The following is a 19,454-nucleotide window of genomic DNA, read 5'->3' as shown; positions in this document are numbered from 1 at the left end:
AGCTGGCATGATTGCCAACTTCAGTGGGTTCCTGTTTTGTGCCAGCCTTGCGGATCGTCAGTGTTCGGTACCCTGCCCCGTCTTTGGAGCTTGCTTCCTATGAAGAAGAGACTGCAACACGCTGGGTTTTAGAAGCACAGCTCATCTGGGTCACTATGGCTTGGTGTCTCTAAACTGGTCTCATGTTGCTGCTCTTAATCCATATGCCCTGGACCCTGTTGTCACAAGTTTTATTTCTGTGCTCCAGGCTCCCAAAACCCTGGCCGAAGCTCGCCTCCACCTGGCTATGTGCCTGAGCGACAGCAGCACATTGCACGACAGGGATCCTATACGAGCATCAACAGTGAGGGGGAGTTCATCCCAGAGACCAGCGAGCAGTGCGTGAGTATGGGGCTCTGGGGTCTCCCATGGCCTGCGTGAGACCACGGTTCTGTCGGAGGATTCTCAGTGGGCACAGTGCAAACCTGAAGGACTTGAACCTCTTTGTAAATCAGGCCTGCCCAAACATGGATTATTCCTTTCTAGAGGCCAAATAACAATTCCTGCCAGACAGGTTCTAAACTCCCTCACTGGTGTTAGGCGAGCACTTGGCAGGTTCCCTATCTGTGGTCTTCCCACGGGTTCCCTGCAGAGAATGCCCTGCGCTGTGTGCTTCCTCTTTGCCTTCATTTCAGCAGAGTTCTACCACGGGACCAATCATAAACTGACAGGTTGTGTTTTTCATTGCATCCGTTTTAATGTTACTATTTCTTAATGTCAAATACAAATTACACTTTAGGATTGGTTACAGGAACCTTTTATGTTGGTAAACAGCTGTATTACCTGTTACCACATAACAAACTTGAAGCCTTAATAGAACATACATTTATTTTTTAATACTTTTTATGAAACAGAAGTCCAGTCATGTATTAGTTGAATCACAAAAAGCTGTATTCCTTTCTTGAGCTTGGGATTCTCCAAGGTAGTATTTGTTAGCAGAATTCAGTTCCTATAGGTGGATGTTGTGGCACTGTGGACTAAGATACCACTTAGTGATGCCCCATCTCAGATTGGAGTGCTGGTTTGCATCATAGCTACTTTGCTTCTGATCTAGCTCTGTGCTTGTGTGCCTGGAAAACAGCAGGTGATAACTCAAGTGCTTGAGTCCCTACCGCCCGAAGGCAGACCTGAATGCAGCCAGTATTGGGGGTACTTGAGTGAACCATCAGATGGAAGATATCTTTGTCTCTCTTCCTGTCTGTAACTTTACCTTCAAATGCATAAATTAACATTTTTTTGAAAGGGGAGAGAAACCAGAATTTAAAAAGAAAAAAAAGACTTGTTGGGCTGTGGTCCCTGTTCTTGCTGGTGGTCATCCAGAAGCTGCTCCAGGTTCCCAGGAGCTACTTGAAGTTCCTGGCCATAGGACTGTTTCTCAACCTGGCAGTGTCTTCAAAGGCAGCAGGCAAATCGCTCTCTCTAAAAAAAAAAAAAAAAAAAAAAAGTTTTTTGTTTTTTCATTTGAAAGGTAGAGTTAAGAGAAAGAGTGACAGAGAGAACTTCAATCTGCTGATTCACTCTCCAAATGGCCACAACAGCTGGAACTGGGTCACCCAGCATGATAGTCTAGTAGCTAAAGTCCTCACCTTGTACACACCAGGATCCCATATGGGCGCCAGTTGTAATCCCTGCAGTCCCGCTTCCCAACCAGCTCCCTGCTTGTGGCCTGGGAAAGCAGTCGAGGACGGCCCAATGCTTTGGGACCCTGCACCCACGTGAGAGACACAGAAGAGGCTTTGGGCTCCTGGCTTTGGGTCAGCTCAACTCCAGCCATTACAGCTACTTGGGGAGTGAATCAGTGGACAGAAGATCTTTCTCTCTTTAGCTCCTCCTCTCTGTATATCTGACTGTCCAATAAAAAATAAATAAATCTTTAGGGAAAAAAATGCTGGAGCTGGGACAGTCCGAAGCCAGGAGCCAGCAATCTCTAGGTCTCAAGTGAAGGACTTGGATCCTCCATTGCCTTCCCAGGCAACCAAGAGAAGCTGGATCAGAAGAAGTAAAGCTGCTGGGACTTGAGCCAACGCTCATGCTGGATGCTGGCACCACAAGAGGAGTCTCAGCGTGCTTTGCCATGGCACTGGCCCCAGGAGGGTCTCAGCGTGCTTTGCCATGGCGCTGGCCCCAGGAGAGTCTCTTGCTCCCTTTTGCAAAGATGGGGTCTTACATAACATAGCCTAATTGTGGGAAAGAATATCGTACTCTGTTTGCTATCATCTGTTGGCTAGAAGCAAGTCATTGATTCTGTTTGCACTCAGGGCAAGTGGACTTGTGAGGGGGTAGTCACCTGAGGATGTGTCTGCCACAGTGCCCACACATTTTAATGGATAGCCTTTTAACCAATGGCTTACTTCAAATTGGCAATCTGGCTTAGTGAGCTCAGCATGGGTGAGATCTCCAGATTTATTTTAGTCTTTTCAGGGAGTTAATCATAACTTTTTGGGATTTGGGAAATGGGAGCCAGTATCATTACATGGAATTGTACAGAACACTGATTTTTATATCTTCTCTTTCATCATTGCAACTATGTGGGTTACGAGAGGCCCTTTCCGGACTTGTCCCTTCTTGCTAACTACGTATTTAACAGTGACCTAGAAGGTCTGTTGGCTGCAGGCTCCCTTCCTGTCATTTTACTGTTTTACCATCCTTTCTGTTTCCTTCTGGACACCAGCTGCTGTAGAGGTAATACTGATGTGAAACCCCAGAGCTTGCAAATAAGCTGGATTGCTTTTGATCTTCACCCACCCCCCACAGTCCTGTCCCTTGCTCCTTCACTTTTTTGTTTGCCCTGACTGGCCCTGGAAGGCAAGGAATGGTTTGAGTCCCAGTGAAACAGACTTCTAGGAAAACACCAAGGAGGATGGAGGTTGGGTCCTTATCCCAGGCCCTGTCCCGTCCACCTGCCAAGGGGACTGGCTCCTGGTACCAGGTCTTCAGAGTCCAGTCATCCTGGTGGCTACACAGGGACACTTCTCGGGAGCCAAAGAGCATAGTGCAGAATCAAAAATATTCAACTGGGGCTTTCTTGAAGAGTGAAACTAAGAGAAGTTTATTTTGTTTTTTCCTTAATTAGATTTAGCTAATGCTAATTTTTAGAATGGTCAGAGCATGATTCATGTTAATTTTTTTGGCTTAATTTTTCTTACAGAAATTACGCTAGCACAATGTAACTTCCTTCACTTCCCCTTTGACTTGTACAGCACTATTGTAAGGAGGGTCATTCTTTACAAAAGCATTCATGGGACTCAGCGTTTTTTCCTAAAGTTGCTCTTGAACCTTTTAAGTCCTCTTTCTTCATCACACCTAGCTTTACCAAATATACACTTAATTGATTTGGAGCAATTCTTTTCCATGTTGATTTTATCCACTTTGAGCAGGATTTGTGATTTTACTTTGCAATTAATTTGCCTTGATTGGCAGACTTTTTAAAGTTTTATTCATTTTTATTTGAAAGGCAGATTTACAGGACCTGGCACAATAGCCTAGTGGGTAAATTCTTACCTTGTACACACCAGATCCCATATGGGTTCCGGTACATGTCCCGGCTGCCCCACTTCCCATCCAGCTCCCTGCTTGTGGCCTGGGAAAACCTTAGGACTCTGCACCCATGTGGGAGACCCAGAAGAAGCTCCTGGCTCATAGCTCTACTCGACTCAGCTCTGGCCATTGTGGCCACTTGGCGAGTGAACCAGCAGACAAAAGGAGCTTATGCTTTTGTAGACTTTAATGTGGGTGCAGGTTCTGGAATCAGTACTATGTAGACACTAGGATGACTGTACTCTGAAGACTCCATCACCACCTGTATAGAAAAAGGAAGTAAGGGACCCTCAGAAGATCAGTTGGAGAGAAAGCTGCTCTGAAGTATTTTGTTATTATGGTTTACCAGGACAGACAAATATTTTCAATTGTATGAATACCTGTTAACTCTGCGTCACAATCAGGAATTAGAAAAAAAAAATGTGTTCTGGTACTAGCTGTACACAAACTAGCTTATGACTTTAGAGAAGTTGCCTAAATTTTCTTGGCCTGCACTGCTGTGCTGGTCTGTGAAATGAGGCAGTACTTATCTTTGTAAATTATAAATTGTGGAGCGTAAACAAGAGCATTCAAGTCCCACCCAAGCTCACTAAAAGCCTCTGCAGGACAGTGCCGTTGGCATTGCCAGCATCCAGTGCTAATGAGCCAAGAAAATGCCAACAAGAAAGTCAGCCTCTCTGCTCTGCTTTCCTGGCAGACCTCCTTAGGATGCCAGCCAAGCCTTTTTCTCCGTCCTGGAGACTTGCCTTCTAAACTGCAGGGGAGAAGAGTACTGTATTAACCATTCTTCCCCTCTGTGTGGGGAGAGAGAATGCTTACATTAGGCAGAAAGAACCATTTGCTGAACCTGACAGGGTCATAAAGCCAGGGACGCCTGGCTAGGCTGTGGGTTGGGCTGTGGTTTTAATGATGACTTGCCTTACAGATGCTGGATCCCCTGAGCAGTGCTGAGAACTCCTTGTCAGGAAGCTGCCAGTCCTTGGACAGGTCAGCAGACAGGTATGGGACTGAGGGTGGTTTGGGGTTAATATGTAGACACAGTGGGAGCTGATGGGCCAAGAAAGTAGAGACTAGTGTGTATCTCTGATCTAGACGGGTAGACAGTGGAAAGATCCAGAGTTTTCATACTTCTAGGAAAACACTCCTTCATTTCTCAAGTGTTACGAAAATATTATGGCTTGCATAATTCAATGGGTGTAATAATACCTCCTAGAGTAGCAGTTCATTTATTAAATATTGGCTTTGTTCTAAGTACTTTCCATATTTTACATTTTCTGCATACTGTGTGATGTTCTGCTTTTGGACTTGCTGTTTTCTGGTTTGAAAAGAGGTATATTGGGTGTTTGGAAAGAAAACATGAATTCTCACTCATGAGTTTACTTTTATTTTTTTTCCAAATGTTTCGGTAAAAAAATGGGATATAGAAATCATAAAATATGGGCCAGGTGTTTTGCACAGCAGTTGAAGTTGTTGCCTGTGATACCTATGTCCCATATTAGAGAGCCTGATTTGAGTCCCAGCTCCACTTCAGTCTCCACTTGCTGCCAGGGCTCACCCTGGGACGCAGCTCATGCCACCCCCACAGGAGAGTCCTGCACACAAGTCCAGTCTCCCAGCTTCAGCCTGAGCCAGCCTGGGTGATGAGGGCGCCTGGGGAGTGAGCCAGTGGGTGGAAGACCTCTTCCTCCCTGCATCTCTGTGCCTTTCAAATAAAGTTAAAACAAAAAAGCAGGAAGCAAAATATCCAGGCTGCCTGGCATGCCACCCAGCCTACTAGGAGGAAGTAGGCGCCATCCTGTGCTTGCCCCCTGGCTCTGCAGAGCTAACCTCCAGCAGTGGGGATGTGTTTGGAGGAGGCCTCAGCTTGATCTGCTTGTCCCTGGCGTCAGCCTTGCCTTGCCCAAGAGCAGCATGTCGATCATCTCTGGCTGGGCTGTGGTCGGAGGCTAGAGAGCAGGTCGCACAGCTGATCCAGGGTTCATGTGGGTGCTGACTTTGTAACCATGACCTGCATTTGTTACAGGGTCCTTTCTAGAAGACCTGAGCACCAGTGAGCATTGTCTTCCCTCTGGGTGTTAAAGGATATGATTGTAGCTGCTTGTTGGTTCCCAGCAGATAGCTTTCCAGCCAGGGGAGCAAGAAGGCTCACATAAAAGGCCACAGGTTGGACAAGAAAAATACTCTGGCTTTAGACTGTCTCCTAAACTTTGCAGGGGCTAGGGAAGCTACAGAAGGCCTCATAGTTGGGAAGTAGGCAGCAGCTCCTCAGCCTCGAGGCGGTCTTCTCCATGGCATTCACTTTTAAAAGGAACCGGCCTTGCAAATAGGTGCTAAGGAGAAAAGTTAACTTCACTCACTTTTCTATTCTCAGATTTTTCCTCCATCCCTATGGAACTTTGTTTTCTTCTTGGGAATAGACCCACAATCTGGATGGACTTGAGGCCTGGCCTAGCTTGAACTAAGGACTTTCATTTTTCCCTTCAAGCCATCTACAGCCTGGTGGACCTAGAGCTGGTCCCAGTGGAGGGGCTGGTGCTGTGGTAAAGCAGGTAAAGCTGCTGCCTGCAGCACTGGTGTGCTACGTGGGCACCAGTTCAAGTGCTGTTTGTTCCACTTCCAGTCCAGTTCCCTGCTGGTGCATGTGGGAAAGCAGTGGAAAATGATCCAAGTCCTTGGGCCCCTGCACAATGTGAAGGAAGCTCCTGGCTCCTGGCCTTCAGACCAGCCCAGCTCCAGCCATTTGGGGAGTGAGCCAGCAATGGAAGATTCTCTCTCTCTCCTTCCCTCCCTCCCTCTTTCTATGTAACTATGCCTTTCAAATAAATGTTTAAATATATATATAAATATTATTAGAGTGGCTTCAGACAGGTACCCTTATATTTCCAGTTCCTCAGTTTCCCCATCTCTAAAATGTGATGGTGGTGATTGTTCTGAAAGGAAAATACATTAGAGGCAAGAACACCAACCTGAGGCCCAGCACAGAAACCTAGTGGCTGAAGTCCTTGCCTTAAATGTGCCAGGATCCCATATGGGCACTGGTTCTAATCCCAACAGCACCATTTCCTGTGCTTGTCGAGCGTAAGGGCGGCCCAAAGCCTTGGGACCCTGCACCCATGTGGGAGACCGGGAAGAGGCTCTTGGCTCCTGGCTTTGATTGGCACAGCTCCAGCCATTGCAGCCTCTTGGGGAGTGAATCAATGGATGGAAGACCTTCCTCTCTGTATATCTGCCTTTAATAAAATATTTAAAAAAAAAAGAATTCCAACCTAAGTCACCACCTGGGTTTGGATTGGAAGGCTGCCCTGCTGCTTATGAGCTGTATCCTTGAGCAAGTAAATAGATATGTTAATATCCAACCCACAGAGTGTCTGAAGACTAGAGTGAGTGCAGAAGCTGTTCACTGGCATAGTAACAATAAAAGTAACAGTGTTACCTGTTACTATTTTATTTTTATTGGTAAGTCTTGCCTGCCTCACAGGTTTGTGAGAATTAAATGAGGAAAAGCTTACCTTGTAAAATATCTATGAAAGCAACAATCTGTGACTTATAATGATGCTATCTCTCTCAGCTCCTCCTTTGTTTCAGAGGTGGAAGGGTGGAGAAAGCAGGAGACTGGGCTTCTTGGGTGGGAGGGAGTTACAAGGGGAGACGACCTGGGGGGCCTCCTGCCCCGCTGGGCTGCTCTGAAAATGTACTCAGGTCTGTAACTTATTTGAGAGACAGGGAGAGTTAGAAAGGTCTTCCACCCTCTGGTCCATCCTTGTCTTCTACGTGGGTACAGGGTCCCAAAGACTTCGGTCATCCTCTGCTGCTTTCCCACGCACATTAACGGGGAGCTAAATCCAGAAATGGAGCAGCCGAGACTCAAACCAGTGCCCAAATGCCAGTATTGCAGGTGGCAGATTTACCCGCAACACCACGACAGCCACACCTATTTGTGATTTCTTTTTTTTTTTTTTTCCAGCCCATCCTTCCGGAAATCACGAATGTCTCGAGCCCAGAGCTTCCCAGACAATAGACAGGAGTACTCTGGTGAGTTGGGGAGTATATGTGATGTGTTCTGGGCTACTACTCGAAGGTCTTATTCACATTGACCCACCCAGTAGCCACTGACACCCCTGTCTTACCCAGATAGGGAAACTCAGCTCTATGACAAAGGGGTCAAAGGTGGAACCTACCCCAGGCGCTACCACGTGTCAGTGCACCACAAGGACTATAACGATGGTGAGTACACCTCCATGCTGCCCCCTGCTGGCTACCTTGAGAAGGGACAAGCTTAAAGCCAATTCGACCTTGTGGTGGAGGGGACTGACACTCCAGACCCTGGGAATGTTCCTGAGGAATTGTGCTCTAGGCTTGAGGCACCAGAGACAGAGAGAGAGAACACTGACGGAGCTAGCAGGAAAGTGGTCGTAGATGCCACCACTGGTGACTGTCCTCTGGTGTATCCATGCTATACTCCACACCCTGTTCCACCACAGCCGCAGCCAGTCAACAGGAGCAGTCACCGAGAGGTTAGGGATAGGGTGCCCAGGGAAACGCTGGATTGCCTTTGCAAATAATTTCATGCCTGAAGGCCAGGCCCTGTGCCTTCCCTGTGACCAGGGCTGCCAAAACCGGGTTATTCTTTATTTCTGCTTTTGTCCAGGTTCTTGGGCTGCTTGTAAAAGCGGCTTTTCTTGACCTAAGTCAAGGAGAAAGGCAAGATAGGCTGGGCCGGTTTTCTAACTTCTAACTAGACCCTGGTTTGTACATGAAGCTAGATGGCTAGGGAGCTAACTTGCTGTCCTCTGGCCCCTACACCCTTCCAGGCAGAAGAACATTTCCCCGGATACGACGTCATCAAGGCAACCTTTTCACCCTGGTGCCCTCCAGCCGCTCCCTGAGCACAAATGGAGAGAACATGGGTGTGGCTGTGCAATACTTGGACCCCCGTGGCCGCCTGCGGAGTGCGGACAGCGAGAACGCCCTCTCTGTGCAGGAGAGGGCTGTGCCAACCAAGTGTGAGAGTCTCCTTTGGCTGGGAGGAGGCTGCCGAGGGGTGCTTAGGAGGGCAGCCAGGCTTGGGCACACTGCTCAGCTGCTATGACCTCTCCTACCTGCAGCGGCCGAGCCTTGGAGGGGGCAGCAGACCCGCAGGACAATAGGCTTGAGTCTCCTATTGGGTGGCACCTCCTCCAGTGTGATTTCTCTGGCCTTTGATTTTGTTTGCTTTTTAGTATTTAAATGGAAGAGCACACCCATTTTAATTTTTTTTAAAGTTTATTTAAAATGTGAGCAAACCACAAACATGGGGCCTATTTGGGGGTAGAGTGGGTTGGAAGGGGAAGGTGGAGAGGGGTATGTTTCTGCCTTCCATTTTGTGTCCATGGGAAGAGAGAGATTGCCTCTCCATATTGCAGGTCTGCATGTGATCTTGGGGACAGGAATGGTTTCATGTACCACCTTAGTTCCTCAGAGGAAGTACGTCTTGGGATGGGTCATTTGGTTGAGGAATAGGCAAGTGTAATTTATAAAGAGATGGAGGAGTGTGCCTTGCAGCTTGTGACCCTAAGCTAGCTACCTATCTGTCCCATTTCATTCACTCCTTAGAAACTTCTGCCTCTTAATTTAAGGGTTGCTGAAAGGTACAGATTAATCCCATTTTTTGCAGTTACTTCCTGCTGATTAGGGACCTAGGGCTTGCCTATTCCGAGTTTGAAATTCTCTGTCTCATCTAATGAATCTTCCTCACGAGCCAGAGAGCTTCCATTCAGAGAAGCGCACATGCTTAATCCCTGCCATATTGGTAATCAGGGGCTTTAGAAGTAAAGGCGTTTACTGAAGTTAAATAATAAATAATTAAAAAAAAAAAAAAAGAAGAAGTAAAGGCGTTGGCTCAGTTCAGAAGAACATGAAACTACGTTAGCCACTCCTCTGCCTTTTGGGACCCTGACCTTAAGGTCCAGTCAGAACACTGGGCCCATTCCTGACGGGGCTGCCAATGCTATCAGGAGAGGTGTGTTAGAGCTGGGGGAGGGGGAGCCTGAGCCAGTGATCCCCTTGTAGGGTGAGGATGTCAGGAATTAATGCACATGAAGTAATGCTCTTTTCTTCTCCCCTGTAGCTCCTAGTGCCCCAATCAACTGGCGCCGAGGGAAGCTCCTAGGCCAGGGTGCCTTTGGCAGGGTCTATTTGTGCTATGATGTGGACACAGGTCGTGAACTTGCTTCCAAGCAGGTCCAGTTTGACCCAGACAGTCCTGAAACAAGCAAGGTACTTCCTCCCCCATGGTCTGACTTGTTACAGAGAGTAATTATTCCTGATGCTACAGGTTACCTCCCAAGATTTTTTTTTCCCCAGTTCTTGCTTTCTACCCTGATCTTGTCCCTGCAGGCTGGGACCATGCATGGGACACCTTGGGAGGGAACTGTGTAGAGGAACTATGTCAGGGTCAAATCCCAAGTCACCCAGATTGCAAAGTGATGACAAGTACCACAAAGGACACTTTATCCAATAGATGCCTCTCCCCTTCCCTTGATTCAGATGGGAACCATGGATTCACTTGGTCCACCTGAAAAGGAGGAATTCTGTAGCCTACAGTACAATTGGGGTGGACAACTCCAGCAGATCCCTAAGCTAGGCGGCCACACCTCTTTCCTACCTCCCTGACTGCCTACCCCCAGATAGGGGAGTACTGCTGTCCAAGAGCCACTCTTTTTTTCTGGCTAAAATTCCCAAGGCAGATCCTTGTGAGTCATTGACTGGGGTAAGCTGAGCTGACCCTGGGCAGGCAGAACTGGACCCTGAGAGCCAAGCTGACCTCGGACCTCTCCCCAGGAGGTGAGTGCTCTGGAGTGTGAGATCCAGTTGCTGAAGAACTTGCAGCATGAGCGCATCGTGCAGTACTACGGCTGTCTGCGGGATCGAGCGGAGAAGACCCTGACTATCTTCATGGAATACATGCCGGGGGTATGTGCCCCTCATGGCACATGAGACAGAGAGAAGGGGCCTTGCCTGAGGCTGAGGGCGGAGGGGTCTCATGAAACCCCAGAGGCTCAGGGGGGGCCAGGTGAAGTGATGGCAGGACTAAGTCAGGAGGCCCCACCTCAGGCCACAGTGACTGGTGCACTGTGCAGTAAGTATTGCCTTTACCTGTAGCAGAGGCCTCCCGACTTCTGAATTTGGATCGATGCGCTTGAGGGAAGCCATCTCCTAGCTCTTGGCAAAATGCCTGGCACATTGCAAATGGGAATTGGATGCATCACCGCTGGTTGCCCGCATGGGGGCTAAAAGTAACCTTAGCATTCCGTCTGACCCCTCTGACCCCCTCTGACTCTATGTGGCTGGCAGGGCTCAGTGAAAGACCAGTTGAAGGCCTATGGAGCCCTGACAGAGAGCGTGACCCGGAAGTACACACGGCAGATCTTGGAGGGCATGTCTTACCTGCACAGCAACATGATCGTTCACCGAGACATCAAGGGTGAGTGGAGGGCTCAGGCTGTTTGGAACCCAAGGACCATTTAGTTACTGGGTGAGCCAATCATAGGATCATTTTGAACTTTGGGAAAAGAGGGGTTGCTCTTGCCTCCTTGGGGATTGGTGTGGAGAGGGTTTGGGCAGACACTTTTCTGCATGTTAACTTGAGAAGATGATGGTTTTGAGAAGATGAGGCTTCCCTTCACTGGACCCTTTCCTGTGTGTAGTGCATGTCTAATGTGGTAGCTCCCAAGCAGCCCTCAGGGAGGAGGAGGGGGGAAGGGAGGATGGTGGCAGATGCAGGAAGGTCCAAGATTGTAGCCTCTGCCTTTGGTGCCACAGGAGCCAACATCCTTCGAGACTCTGCTGGGAATGTGAAGTTGGGGGACTTTGGGGCCAGCAAACGCCTGCAGACCATCTGCATGTCAGGGACGGGCATGCGCTCCGTCACTGGCACACCCTACTGGATGAGCCCGGAGGTGATTAGTGGCGAGGGCTACGGAAGGAAGGCAGACGTGTGGTGAGTGTGGGGACGTGCTGGGATCCCATCTCCCTGGGCTTCAGTGACTAAGGAACGCCTTTGGGAACATTGCAGAGTAGCAGGAGGGCCTGAGCACCTGCCAGGCCCAGGCCCCATGGGGCAGGAGCTCAGCCGGCACATCAGTTCCATGTTAACACCAAATGCTACTCTGTTTGTCGGTGCTAGAAATTTAAGCGGGGGCAGCCATTCCTTGTGTTTGCTGAATCCCTTCAAAGAACTGGGATCCGCTGACAGCCTTAATGTCTCCAAACCAGGAGGAACTGTGTTCTGCCTGTTCTCCACACGGCTGGCACTTTCTCTCCCTGACTCCTGTCCGTAGGCCTAGGAAGCTGCTTTCTGTGGAGTTGTTGGGTGGGCAAGCAGAATGGTTCAGAATGCTCATATGCTCGTCTCTGTAAATGCCACCTTCCAGGAGCTAAGGACCTTTGTGGGTGATAAGTTAGGAGTTTACACTAAAGAGAGTATCCTGGATTATTCAGGGTGGCCTTGGTATAAAGAAGGTAGACAAGTCAGAGTGGGGAGTGGGGAGTGGGAAGCCTGATGTTGGAAGCAAGAGGTTGGACTCATGTAAGGGAGGGCCCTGTGAGCCAAGAAACTTGGATGGCCTGCAGAGGCTGGACAAGACAAGAGGATGGCTGTGCCCCCAGAGGCTCCAGAAGGAACCGTCCTGTTGACACCTGACCTTAATGAGAACAGTTTGACTCATTTCCAGAGCTGTGCTTGGTGGCTCCCTTTCCTGTCCTTGTCTCAGAAGGCCCTGGGAGGTGATGATATATGGGCTGATGAAACAGAAATGGACAGGGCTGAGGTGCTTCTGAGCCTCTTCTGGCCCTGGGAACCCAAGGGGAGTCAACCCCCAGAATGGCTCATCCTGTACCTCACTGTCTTCTGAGAAAGGCACCTTCTTTCACAGTGATGGGTCGGGCAGCTGGGAACCTAAGGCTGGCCCAGAGGTGACCGGGTTTGTCTCTCTTCAGGAGCTTGGGCTGTACTGTAGTGGAGATGCTGACAGAGAAACCACCTTGGGCAGAGTATGAAGCCATGGCCGCCATTTTCAAGATTGCCACGCAGCCCACCAACCCGCAGCTGCCCTCCCACATCTCGGAGCACGGCCGGGACTTTCTGAGGCGCATCTTTGTGGAGGCTCGGCAGAGACCTTCCGCCGAGGAGCTGCTCACACACCACTTTGCACAGCTCGTGTACTGAGCTCAAGGCCGCACTGCCGCCAGCTGCTCCTGCCACGTGAGCAAGGGGCTACCGTAGGGCGCAGTGAAGTTGCTGCTTCTCCCAGGCAAGGCTGGGGACTGTGGAACTGCAGTCCAGCCAGCGTTTCACCTGTGCCCCTTCTGGCATGGGGCTCAGAGCCAGGGTGGGCGGCTGTAGCCACAAGGACTGGGAGCCTCTGGCCTGCCAGACCCCGGGGCTCCAGAGTCCTAGCTCAGCATGGAGTTGCAGAGGCTGAGCACGGTGGGAGAGGTGGCTACAGGCTCCGCCCTCAGGGTGCAGCCTGACACCGTGGTGGGCAGCACGCCCGAGGGTCTGAGGGCACTAGACTGACGTGAGGGGATGATGAGTGATTTTCATTCAGAGTGTTATTTGGTTTCTCCTCCTGGTGTCTGCAGACCACTAGGGCATCTCTGGGCTGGGGGAGTCCACTGCAGCCTGAGGAAAAGCCCAGCATCCCCAACCAATGGAGGGCAAAGAAGGACCACGCTGTCCTCCTCCTTGGAGCCCCTAGGTCAGCTTTGCTAGTCCTTGGCCTTTAACCAAAGATGAATGAAGCAAATGTCTGCTGCCTTATTCAGGGAAGGAGGTGCCTGTCCTGCTTGCCCCGCAAAGCAGGGGCCTGAGTTAAGGAACTGTCCCACTACCATGGCGGGAAACCTGGTTTCATCAATGCAATTGTCTCTGTTTTACAAGTTGGAGTCACTCCTATGCTGTACTCAGTTCCTGAAGTGGAGACTGTGCCCTCTGGGCTCAGAACCTTACTGAAGGTTTGAGCCTTGGGCTGGATTGGAAAGAGCTGACGGTAATAGCCATAGGGTTCCCAGCCTGGCATCTGCCCCCATTGGAGCAGAGAGGAGGGTGGACAACACAGTGAGGACATCCAGCCCAGCTGGCTGTCCTCACCCAAGAGACGGAGTTGCCTTGGGCTGGGTCTGACCCTGTCAGGCCAGAGCCCTCTCCATCTGGCAAAAGGAAAAGCCCAAGGGCTGCGACCAAGTGTGTCCAGAACCAGCAGCTTTGTTCTTCCTTAGCCAGCCGTGCCCATCCCCCTGAGGTCCCAGCCTCTCCCCTTCTCACTCCTCCTCTGGAGGAGGAGTGGCAGCGGTGTTGGGGAACAGTGTCTCCAAGCAGCTTAGAGTTGGCCATGTTTTACCTCAGCCTGGGCGCTGGTCCTTTCTTCCGGCCCCTCCCCTCCAAAATGTGCCTATTGCTAGAGCTCCTTCCTCTCGACACCCAATTTCCTTGGGAGTTGTCATTAAGGAAGAAGGGAAAAAAAAGCCAGTGCCAGGGGATGGGCGTCTCCAGGGAGCTGGGGGTCAGCCCCAGGCAGCTCATTGCCAGCCATGCCCACTTCCCCATGGCGCAGAGCAAGCCAAAGCCTTCGTTGTATGTTGACGATGCACTTTTATGAATGTAGTTTCTATCGCTGTTTTTAGCCTTTTCACATCATGTAATGTGAGGCCTTGTACTTGTTAATTTATATCTCAGATCATATTTGATGGTTTTTATATATATCAATTCTAGACTGTTACAGATGAGGACGCCTCGAGAGAAGAGCAAATGGAAGCAGCTGGTTTTGCAGAAATGTGTGTTGCACGGTGCCCGTTGGGCCTGGGCCCGTTTCCTTCTGTTAGACCCCATCCATACCCCACTGCCCTGTGTAGACAGTGAGCCCGTGTTCCTGTCTGCACTGCGGCCCCTGCCCAGGGTGGGACTGGCCCCTCGTCTTGACCAAAGCTGCCGTGTGGTGGCTCGGCCTCCCCACAGCCCCCTCCCGCCTCTCCAGAGGAAACAGTGATGCCGGCTGCCAAGACGACTCTGCGTGTCCCAGGTTCAGGCTCTCGCACAGCCCCGCCCCCGGGGCTTACCTCACAGGGAAGGTTTTTAAATGAATTGGAAAGCAAGCCAACAAACCTAGCACTCCAAAACAGAAAAACTCACCCAAACCCTGAAATTTTGTGCCAAAAACTGTGGACATGCTGGCTCAGCATCCTCAGGACCAAGACATTCCTTCATTTTAATTTATTCTTTTTTTTTTTCCACTAATTCAGATTAAAAGTTGTGGGGCTCTAAGGTGGCCTGGGCCCTGAAGTCCAAGGAGCTGTTTCTTAGCAGCCCCACCCTTGCTGTGGGAAGGGGCTGCCTGCCATGTTCTCAGCATTCCGCGGGGGGGTGTCCACCTTGGCCAGCCCCGCTCCTCCCAGCTCTGTGTCTGTCTGAATTGTGGGTCCTGCAGAAGAACCTGCAGCCATAGTTATCTGACTATACCTTGACTGAGGGCTTGCAGTGCAAAGCCAGGCCAGTGTCGTGCATTACTTACAATAAAAGGGATCGTTTCTACCAGACGGCTCCTGTGGTCCTGCTTTTTAGGGGGTTAATGTAGGTAAGGTTTGCCTAGGAGGGACCCAACACAGACTCCTCAAGCAAAAAGAACTTAATGACTCCAGGAGCAAGGCTGTGACAGCTTGACTCAGATGCCCTGGGAGCACAGCAGCGGCCCCCTCCCCTCGAGAAGCCCCCCCCAAGATATATGCTTCTGAGCTTGCTGGCCCTTCTGACTGACCTGGACATCGCCACAGCTGCGTCCCTGGGCCTCTGGTACTCCTGGTCACCGCAGGCATCACAGTTCCCTTTAGTCCCATCCTAGTGAGGCGAGGTTGGGCACTACCAGGAGCCATGCCAGGCCTCCCCCTGCGCCACCGGCTTTCCACTGATGCAGACTGCCCCCAGGACGCCCCGCAGGAAGCACAGCTGGCCCTGAGGGAGACGACTCAGGAACCCAAGACACCATCCCCACTTCCTGCAGGCAGCTCAGCCTGCCTCGGCAGACAGGCAGCCAGTGGCCTCCCAGCCCCACATCTCCTCTTCCATGAGGTCACACGGAAACTCAGGCTGATGTCTGTTCTGAGGTAGTGGCAGGCAGCAAGGCCTCTGGGGGCCCCTGCCCTCCTGCTACACCAACTCGTCCCAGTGGCCGCTTGAGAAAATAAGGACAAGACTTCCTGCCGAGAGCCCATGCGTGGGAGATGGGGCCCTCCAGCCATCACCCCAGAGCTTGGGCAAGCAAAAGGAAGATGACAGCCAGGCAGGGGCAGGAGTTCCTGCCCCACCACTGAAGCCAGCTAAGAAGGGTTCAAGCAGGATTCTGCCTGTTCCCCACAAAACAAGTACAGCAAGGCCAGGAACTGTCACCCATTGACATGTCACCCTCCCACACTTCTCCATGCCCTGTCAGAATGGGGCATCATGGCCACCTCAAAGCTGGGCTTCAGTTAGAAAACCACTACAGGTTTAACAGCATGGGGCTCTGGGTAGGGTGAGCAGACTGGTTCATGCCTCCTGGACACACCCCCGCACCCTTCCCCCAAGCTTCCCAGCCCCAGGCTAAGTCGTCTCCTTCCTACCACAAAACCCCCTTCAGGCCACATAATACAGAGTCGGAATCTGTTTAAACATGTTTAAAAGGGGAGTGATCACAACAGAAGGGACAGGAACGAGGAGAGAGGAGTGGTCACTTCCAGTCCCCTGGCCAGCTCTGAGGCTCTCAGCCTAGCAGATACTTTGCTTTCCACTGCTCAGCTCTGCTGGTGGAGGTGCCAGGTGGTCCCAGGCCCCTTGGGGGCAGTTGGCTGCACTTGCCCATCCCCACCCTCAAGGCTGTGGGTCTCTCCTGTGGCCCAGCAGGTGGCACTCTTGCTCCCCTTCCTCCCAGTCTTCATGGCTCAAGACCAGGTTAAAGGCAGAGGTAGATGGGGAAACCTGGAGGCCCCAGGAGGCGGGGGTGGCAGTGAGAGAGCTGGGGACCCTGAGCTGGGGACCCAGCATGCTGACTCCTTGCTGGAGAAAAGGCACCTAAGTAGGGAAGCTGGGCTTGGAGGCCTCCCCAGGGCATGGGGGGGAGCCTGAAAGAGGCAGGAAGCAGGAAGCAGGGTGGTGACCAAGCCTCTGATCCTGGTTCCCAGACCCCCTGCGAGAAGGAAGGGCTCCTGGAGCAGAGCCCTGCCCCTGGAAGCTTCTGTCTCTGCAGGCTCATCTCCTTCCCGCCTTAGCCCCCTCCTCCAACCCAAACCCAGCTCCCACCTCTTTCCCACCCTTTCCACTGCCCAGCTCCAGGTGCTCTGCCCGGGGAGTGGAGGGTTGGAGCAACATCAGGTTGTCTTGGTGCCGGGGTCCATTTCCTTGTGGGCCCACAGCTCCTTGTGCTGCTTCCGGCCAAAGCCTTCATCGTAGTTGCCTTTGCTCTTGAAGAGCTGCTGGAAGTGGGGCTTGCAGTAGAACTCGCCATGCAGCGCTGCGTAGCTGCCCAGGCTGAGGGGGAAGCACAGCAAACCAGTTAGGGGCAGCTAGGGCCTGGACCGGCAAGGGAAGTGGCAGCGGGGGAGAGGAGTCTGCGCACCTGAGCTTGGTGTGACAGTGCTTGCAGCAGAAGCAAGAGCTGTGGAAGATGAGCTTGTCTGCCACCAGCCGTTCCATGGGGTACACAGTCTTCTGGCAGGCGGTGCAGGTCTCCTTCACCTGGGCCCGCAGGCTGAAGGACTGTGCGGGGACAGACTCAGCCAGGCTTGGCCAGCACCTACCCTGTCCCACAACCACCAACCACCCCAGGGCAGCCTACCTTGGAACGCTGCACCGAGCTGCTGCTGCTGCTGCCGCCTTTGGCTTCCTGGGGGAGAGAGAGGCAGGCAAGACAGGGGTTGGCTCTGTAATGCGCCTGCCAAGTTTCCAGTGGCATTCAACAGGGGACAAGGGTAATAGGAAATTCTCCTCTCCCCTTCTCCCTGTGCACCTGCTGGGTGGGGGGTGGGGGGTGGGGGGTGGGGGGTGGGGCCCTCCCACCGGGCTAGTCACCTACATGAGAAGGGGTGGCCTGGGCGGCTCCTGTAGCCTGGAACATGGCTCGTCCGAGGTGATGGAGGACCCGGGTGGAGGCTCAGCAACGCTCGTTTCTGCAAGGGGAAGTCGGTTCGTTCCTTCGCTCACTTGGGGCCCCACAGGCCCTCCCCCAGCCTGCAGCGGAGGGGAGTGTTTACAGGCAGGGGGCTGGGGGGCTGCGGTTGGGACTTTCCCTAAGTCATTTCCTGTTGCTCTTGGTCTTGCCACTTCCGCCACTCGCCCCCAAACGTTGCTCCCCCACGGGAGGGGGGTGGTCCCTGAGTGGAACCATGTGTGCTGTAAGAACAAAGTTAGCGGGGCGCGGCGCGGGAAAGGGCGCTCGGCACAGCCGCCATAGGAGGATCACCCTGCTGGACGCGACCCCGCCTAGGGTGAGGGGAGGTCAGTCGAGCACGGGGCGGGGCCCGCGGCGAGAACCCGCTGCCCTGGCCTGACCCGTGCCCAACGCTGTGCCCGGTGCCGGGCGGAGGCGTCGAGACCTCCAGCCGGCCGGTTGGGCTGCCCAGCTCCTGGACAGCGCCCGCGGGCTCTGCCGCCGCCCATGCACCCGGCTCCTCGGCCTCCGGACCCGCGTGCACTGGGCCCCAGCCCGGACCCCGCAGGTTCTGGCCCGACCGGAGACCTACGAAAGAAGGACTGGCCGAGAGCCTGGGGGCTCCGGCCCTCGCTGGGGGCCCCCCCATCTCTGCACCGCGCGATCAGAGCCGACTGCAGGCCCCTCCCCCCGGCCCGCCCGCCCGCAGGGTCTCACCGGGCCCGGCCTGCGCCGCGGGGCGGGAGTCGATCTCTGGGGGCGGGGGTGTGCGCCTCGGTGCGTGGAGGGCGCGCGCCAGCTGCCACCACAGCCACTGCTCCCCGAGCGGCGGCTGCCGCCACCGCCTTATCGCGGCGCCGCCCCCGCCGGCCCCCGCCCCGCGCCCGCCCATTGGCTCCGCGCGCCCAGAGCCGCCTCCGGCCCGGCGCCGCCGCGACCCCCCTCCGCGCTTTGTCTTTCGCTGGCTCGCTCACCGTCCCCCGCCTTTGTCTCCCCCTCGCCCGGCCCCTCGGCTCTCGCGGGCCTCGCACTGGTCAGTCTGGTCTCCCGACGTCGCCGTGGCCTCGGGCATTCGCGCGTGGGCAAGGGACGGCTGCGGAGACAGAAGCCGGGTGGACCCCACCCCCCAGCAACACATCCCTTGGGCGGGGCCAAGTTCAGGTTGAAACAGTGGTCAACGGAGACTAGCAGGTCCCCGTGCAGCCCTGAAGCCTCAGGACATGACCGGGCTATATTTGGACCTTTTACTGCCTCAAGTTCCCCTAGCCGGTCCCTTACCCCCACAAGGAATAATGTGGTCCCTGCAACTGAGAGCCCAGGCCTGGGGGGGTGGGTCCTCGGGTCACTCCCACGCCCACTCCGGCCACGGAGTCTTCCTGCTGGCAGGGGCCGCTCCCGTGCCACCCCACAGCGGTGGAGGAAGATGGCAGCGGCGCTGGGCATGCGGTCCCGCCACGCTGGAGCGCGAGGTTTCGAGGATCTGAGGGATCCCAGGTAGCCACGGAGTTGCCCCGGACCTGCTATCTGGTGGGGCCACCCATCTGGACAGAAGGGCCAGGTTTCCCAGAGCCCGCATCCCACTAAGGGCCTGAGCTTATGGGAAAACTAAGGCAATCCCTTGGGGGGCAATCCCTTGGGTCAAGCACCCCTCGTGCACCAGGCCTGGCAAGTTCCAGGTAGCCAACCCGATGCAGCTGTCTCACTGCTGTCCCACGCAAGCGGACC

General features: G+C 53.2%; 2 protein-coding genes across 7 annotated transcripts in view; one reads left to right on the top strand and one right to left on the bottom strand.

Annotated features, from left to right (window-relative positions):
- MAP3K3 (mitogen-activated protein kinase kinase kinase 3) overlaps positions 1-15,145 on the top strand; it is a 70,592-nt gene extending 55,447 nt beyond the window's left edge. For 4 of the 6 annotated variants that reach the window (XM_058675326.1, XM_058675323.1, XM_058675325.1 and 1 more), the window contains 10 exons: positions 248-381; positions 4,502-4,575; positions 7,541-7,608; positions 7,708-7,800; positions 8,388-8,579; positions 9,683-9,831; positions 10,396-10,527; positions 10,909-11,038; positions 11,377-11,554; positions 12,553-15,145. In XM_058675326.1, coding sequence (XP_058531309.1) covers positions 248-381; positions 4,502-4,575; positions 7,541-7,608; positions 7,708-7,800; positions 8,388-8,579; positions 9,683-9,831; positions 10,396-10,527; positions 10,909-11,038; positions 11,377-11,554; positions 12,553-12,781 — 1,379 coding nt within the window. In that variant the 3' untranslated portion in view covers positions 12,782-15,145. The remainder of the gene's footprint in view (positions 1-247; positions 382-4,501; positions 4,576-7,540; positions 7,609-7,707; positions 7,801-8,387; positions 8,580-9,682; positions 9,832-10,395; positions 10,528-10,908; positions 11,039-11,376; positions 11,555-12,552) is intronic. The other 2 variants (XM_058675327.1, XM_058675324.1) reach the window with 1 other exon arrangement.
- A 1,573-nt stretch (positions 15,146-16,718) lies between these two features.
- LIMD2 (LIM domain containing 2) lies at positions 16,719-18,428 on the bottom strand. Its single transcript, XM_004597359.3, has 4 exons — positions 17,655-18,428; positions 17,418-17,465; positions 17,199-17,338; positions 16,719-17,110 (listed from the first exon to the last, which is right to left on the bottom strand). The coding sequence occupies exons 1-4, from the start codon at positions 17,694-17,696 to the stop codon at positions 16,951-16,953; spliced, it is 390 nt and encodes a 129-aa protein (XP_004597416.2). The 5' UTR covers positions 17,697-18,428; the 3' UTR covers positions 16,719-16,950.
- Between the last annotated feature and the right edge of the window lie 1,026 nt (positions 18,429-19,454).

Source organism: Ochotona princeps, chromosome 17 (assembly GCF_030435755.1).
Source record: "Ochotona princeps isolate mOchPri1 chromosome 17, mOchPri1.hap1, whole genome shotgun sequence".
Lineage (NCBI taxonomy): Eukaryota > Metazoa > Chordata > Mammalia > Lagomorpha > Ochotonidae > Ochotona > Ochotona princeps.
This window is presented reverse-complemented; position numbering and strand designations above follow the sequence as displayed.

Bases quoted from the DNA above. Each gene is read 5' to 3' on its own strand.
- LIMD2 (XM_004597359.3), bottom strand. From the start codon at position 17,696: ATGTTCCAGGCTACAGGAGCCGCCCAGGCCACCCCTTCTCAT. The intron at 17,339-17,417 runs GTAGGCTGCCCT...GTCCCCGCACAG, and splicing joins GCTCGGTGCAGCGTTCCAAG to TCCTTCAGCCTGCGGGCCCA. The intron at 17,111-17,198 runs GTGCGCAGACTC...CTTCCCCCTCAG, and splicing joins CACTGTCACACCAAGCTCAG to CCTGGGCAGCTACGCAGCGC.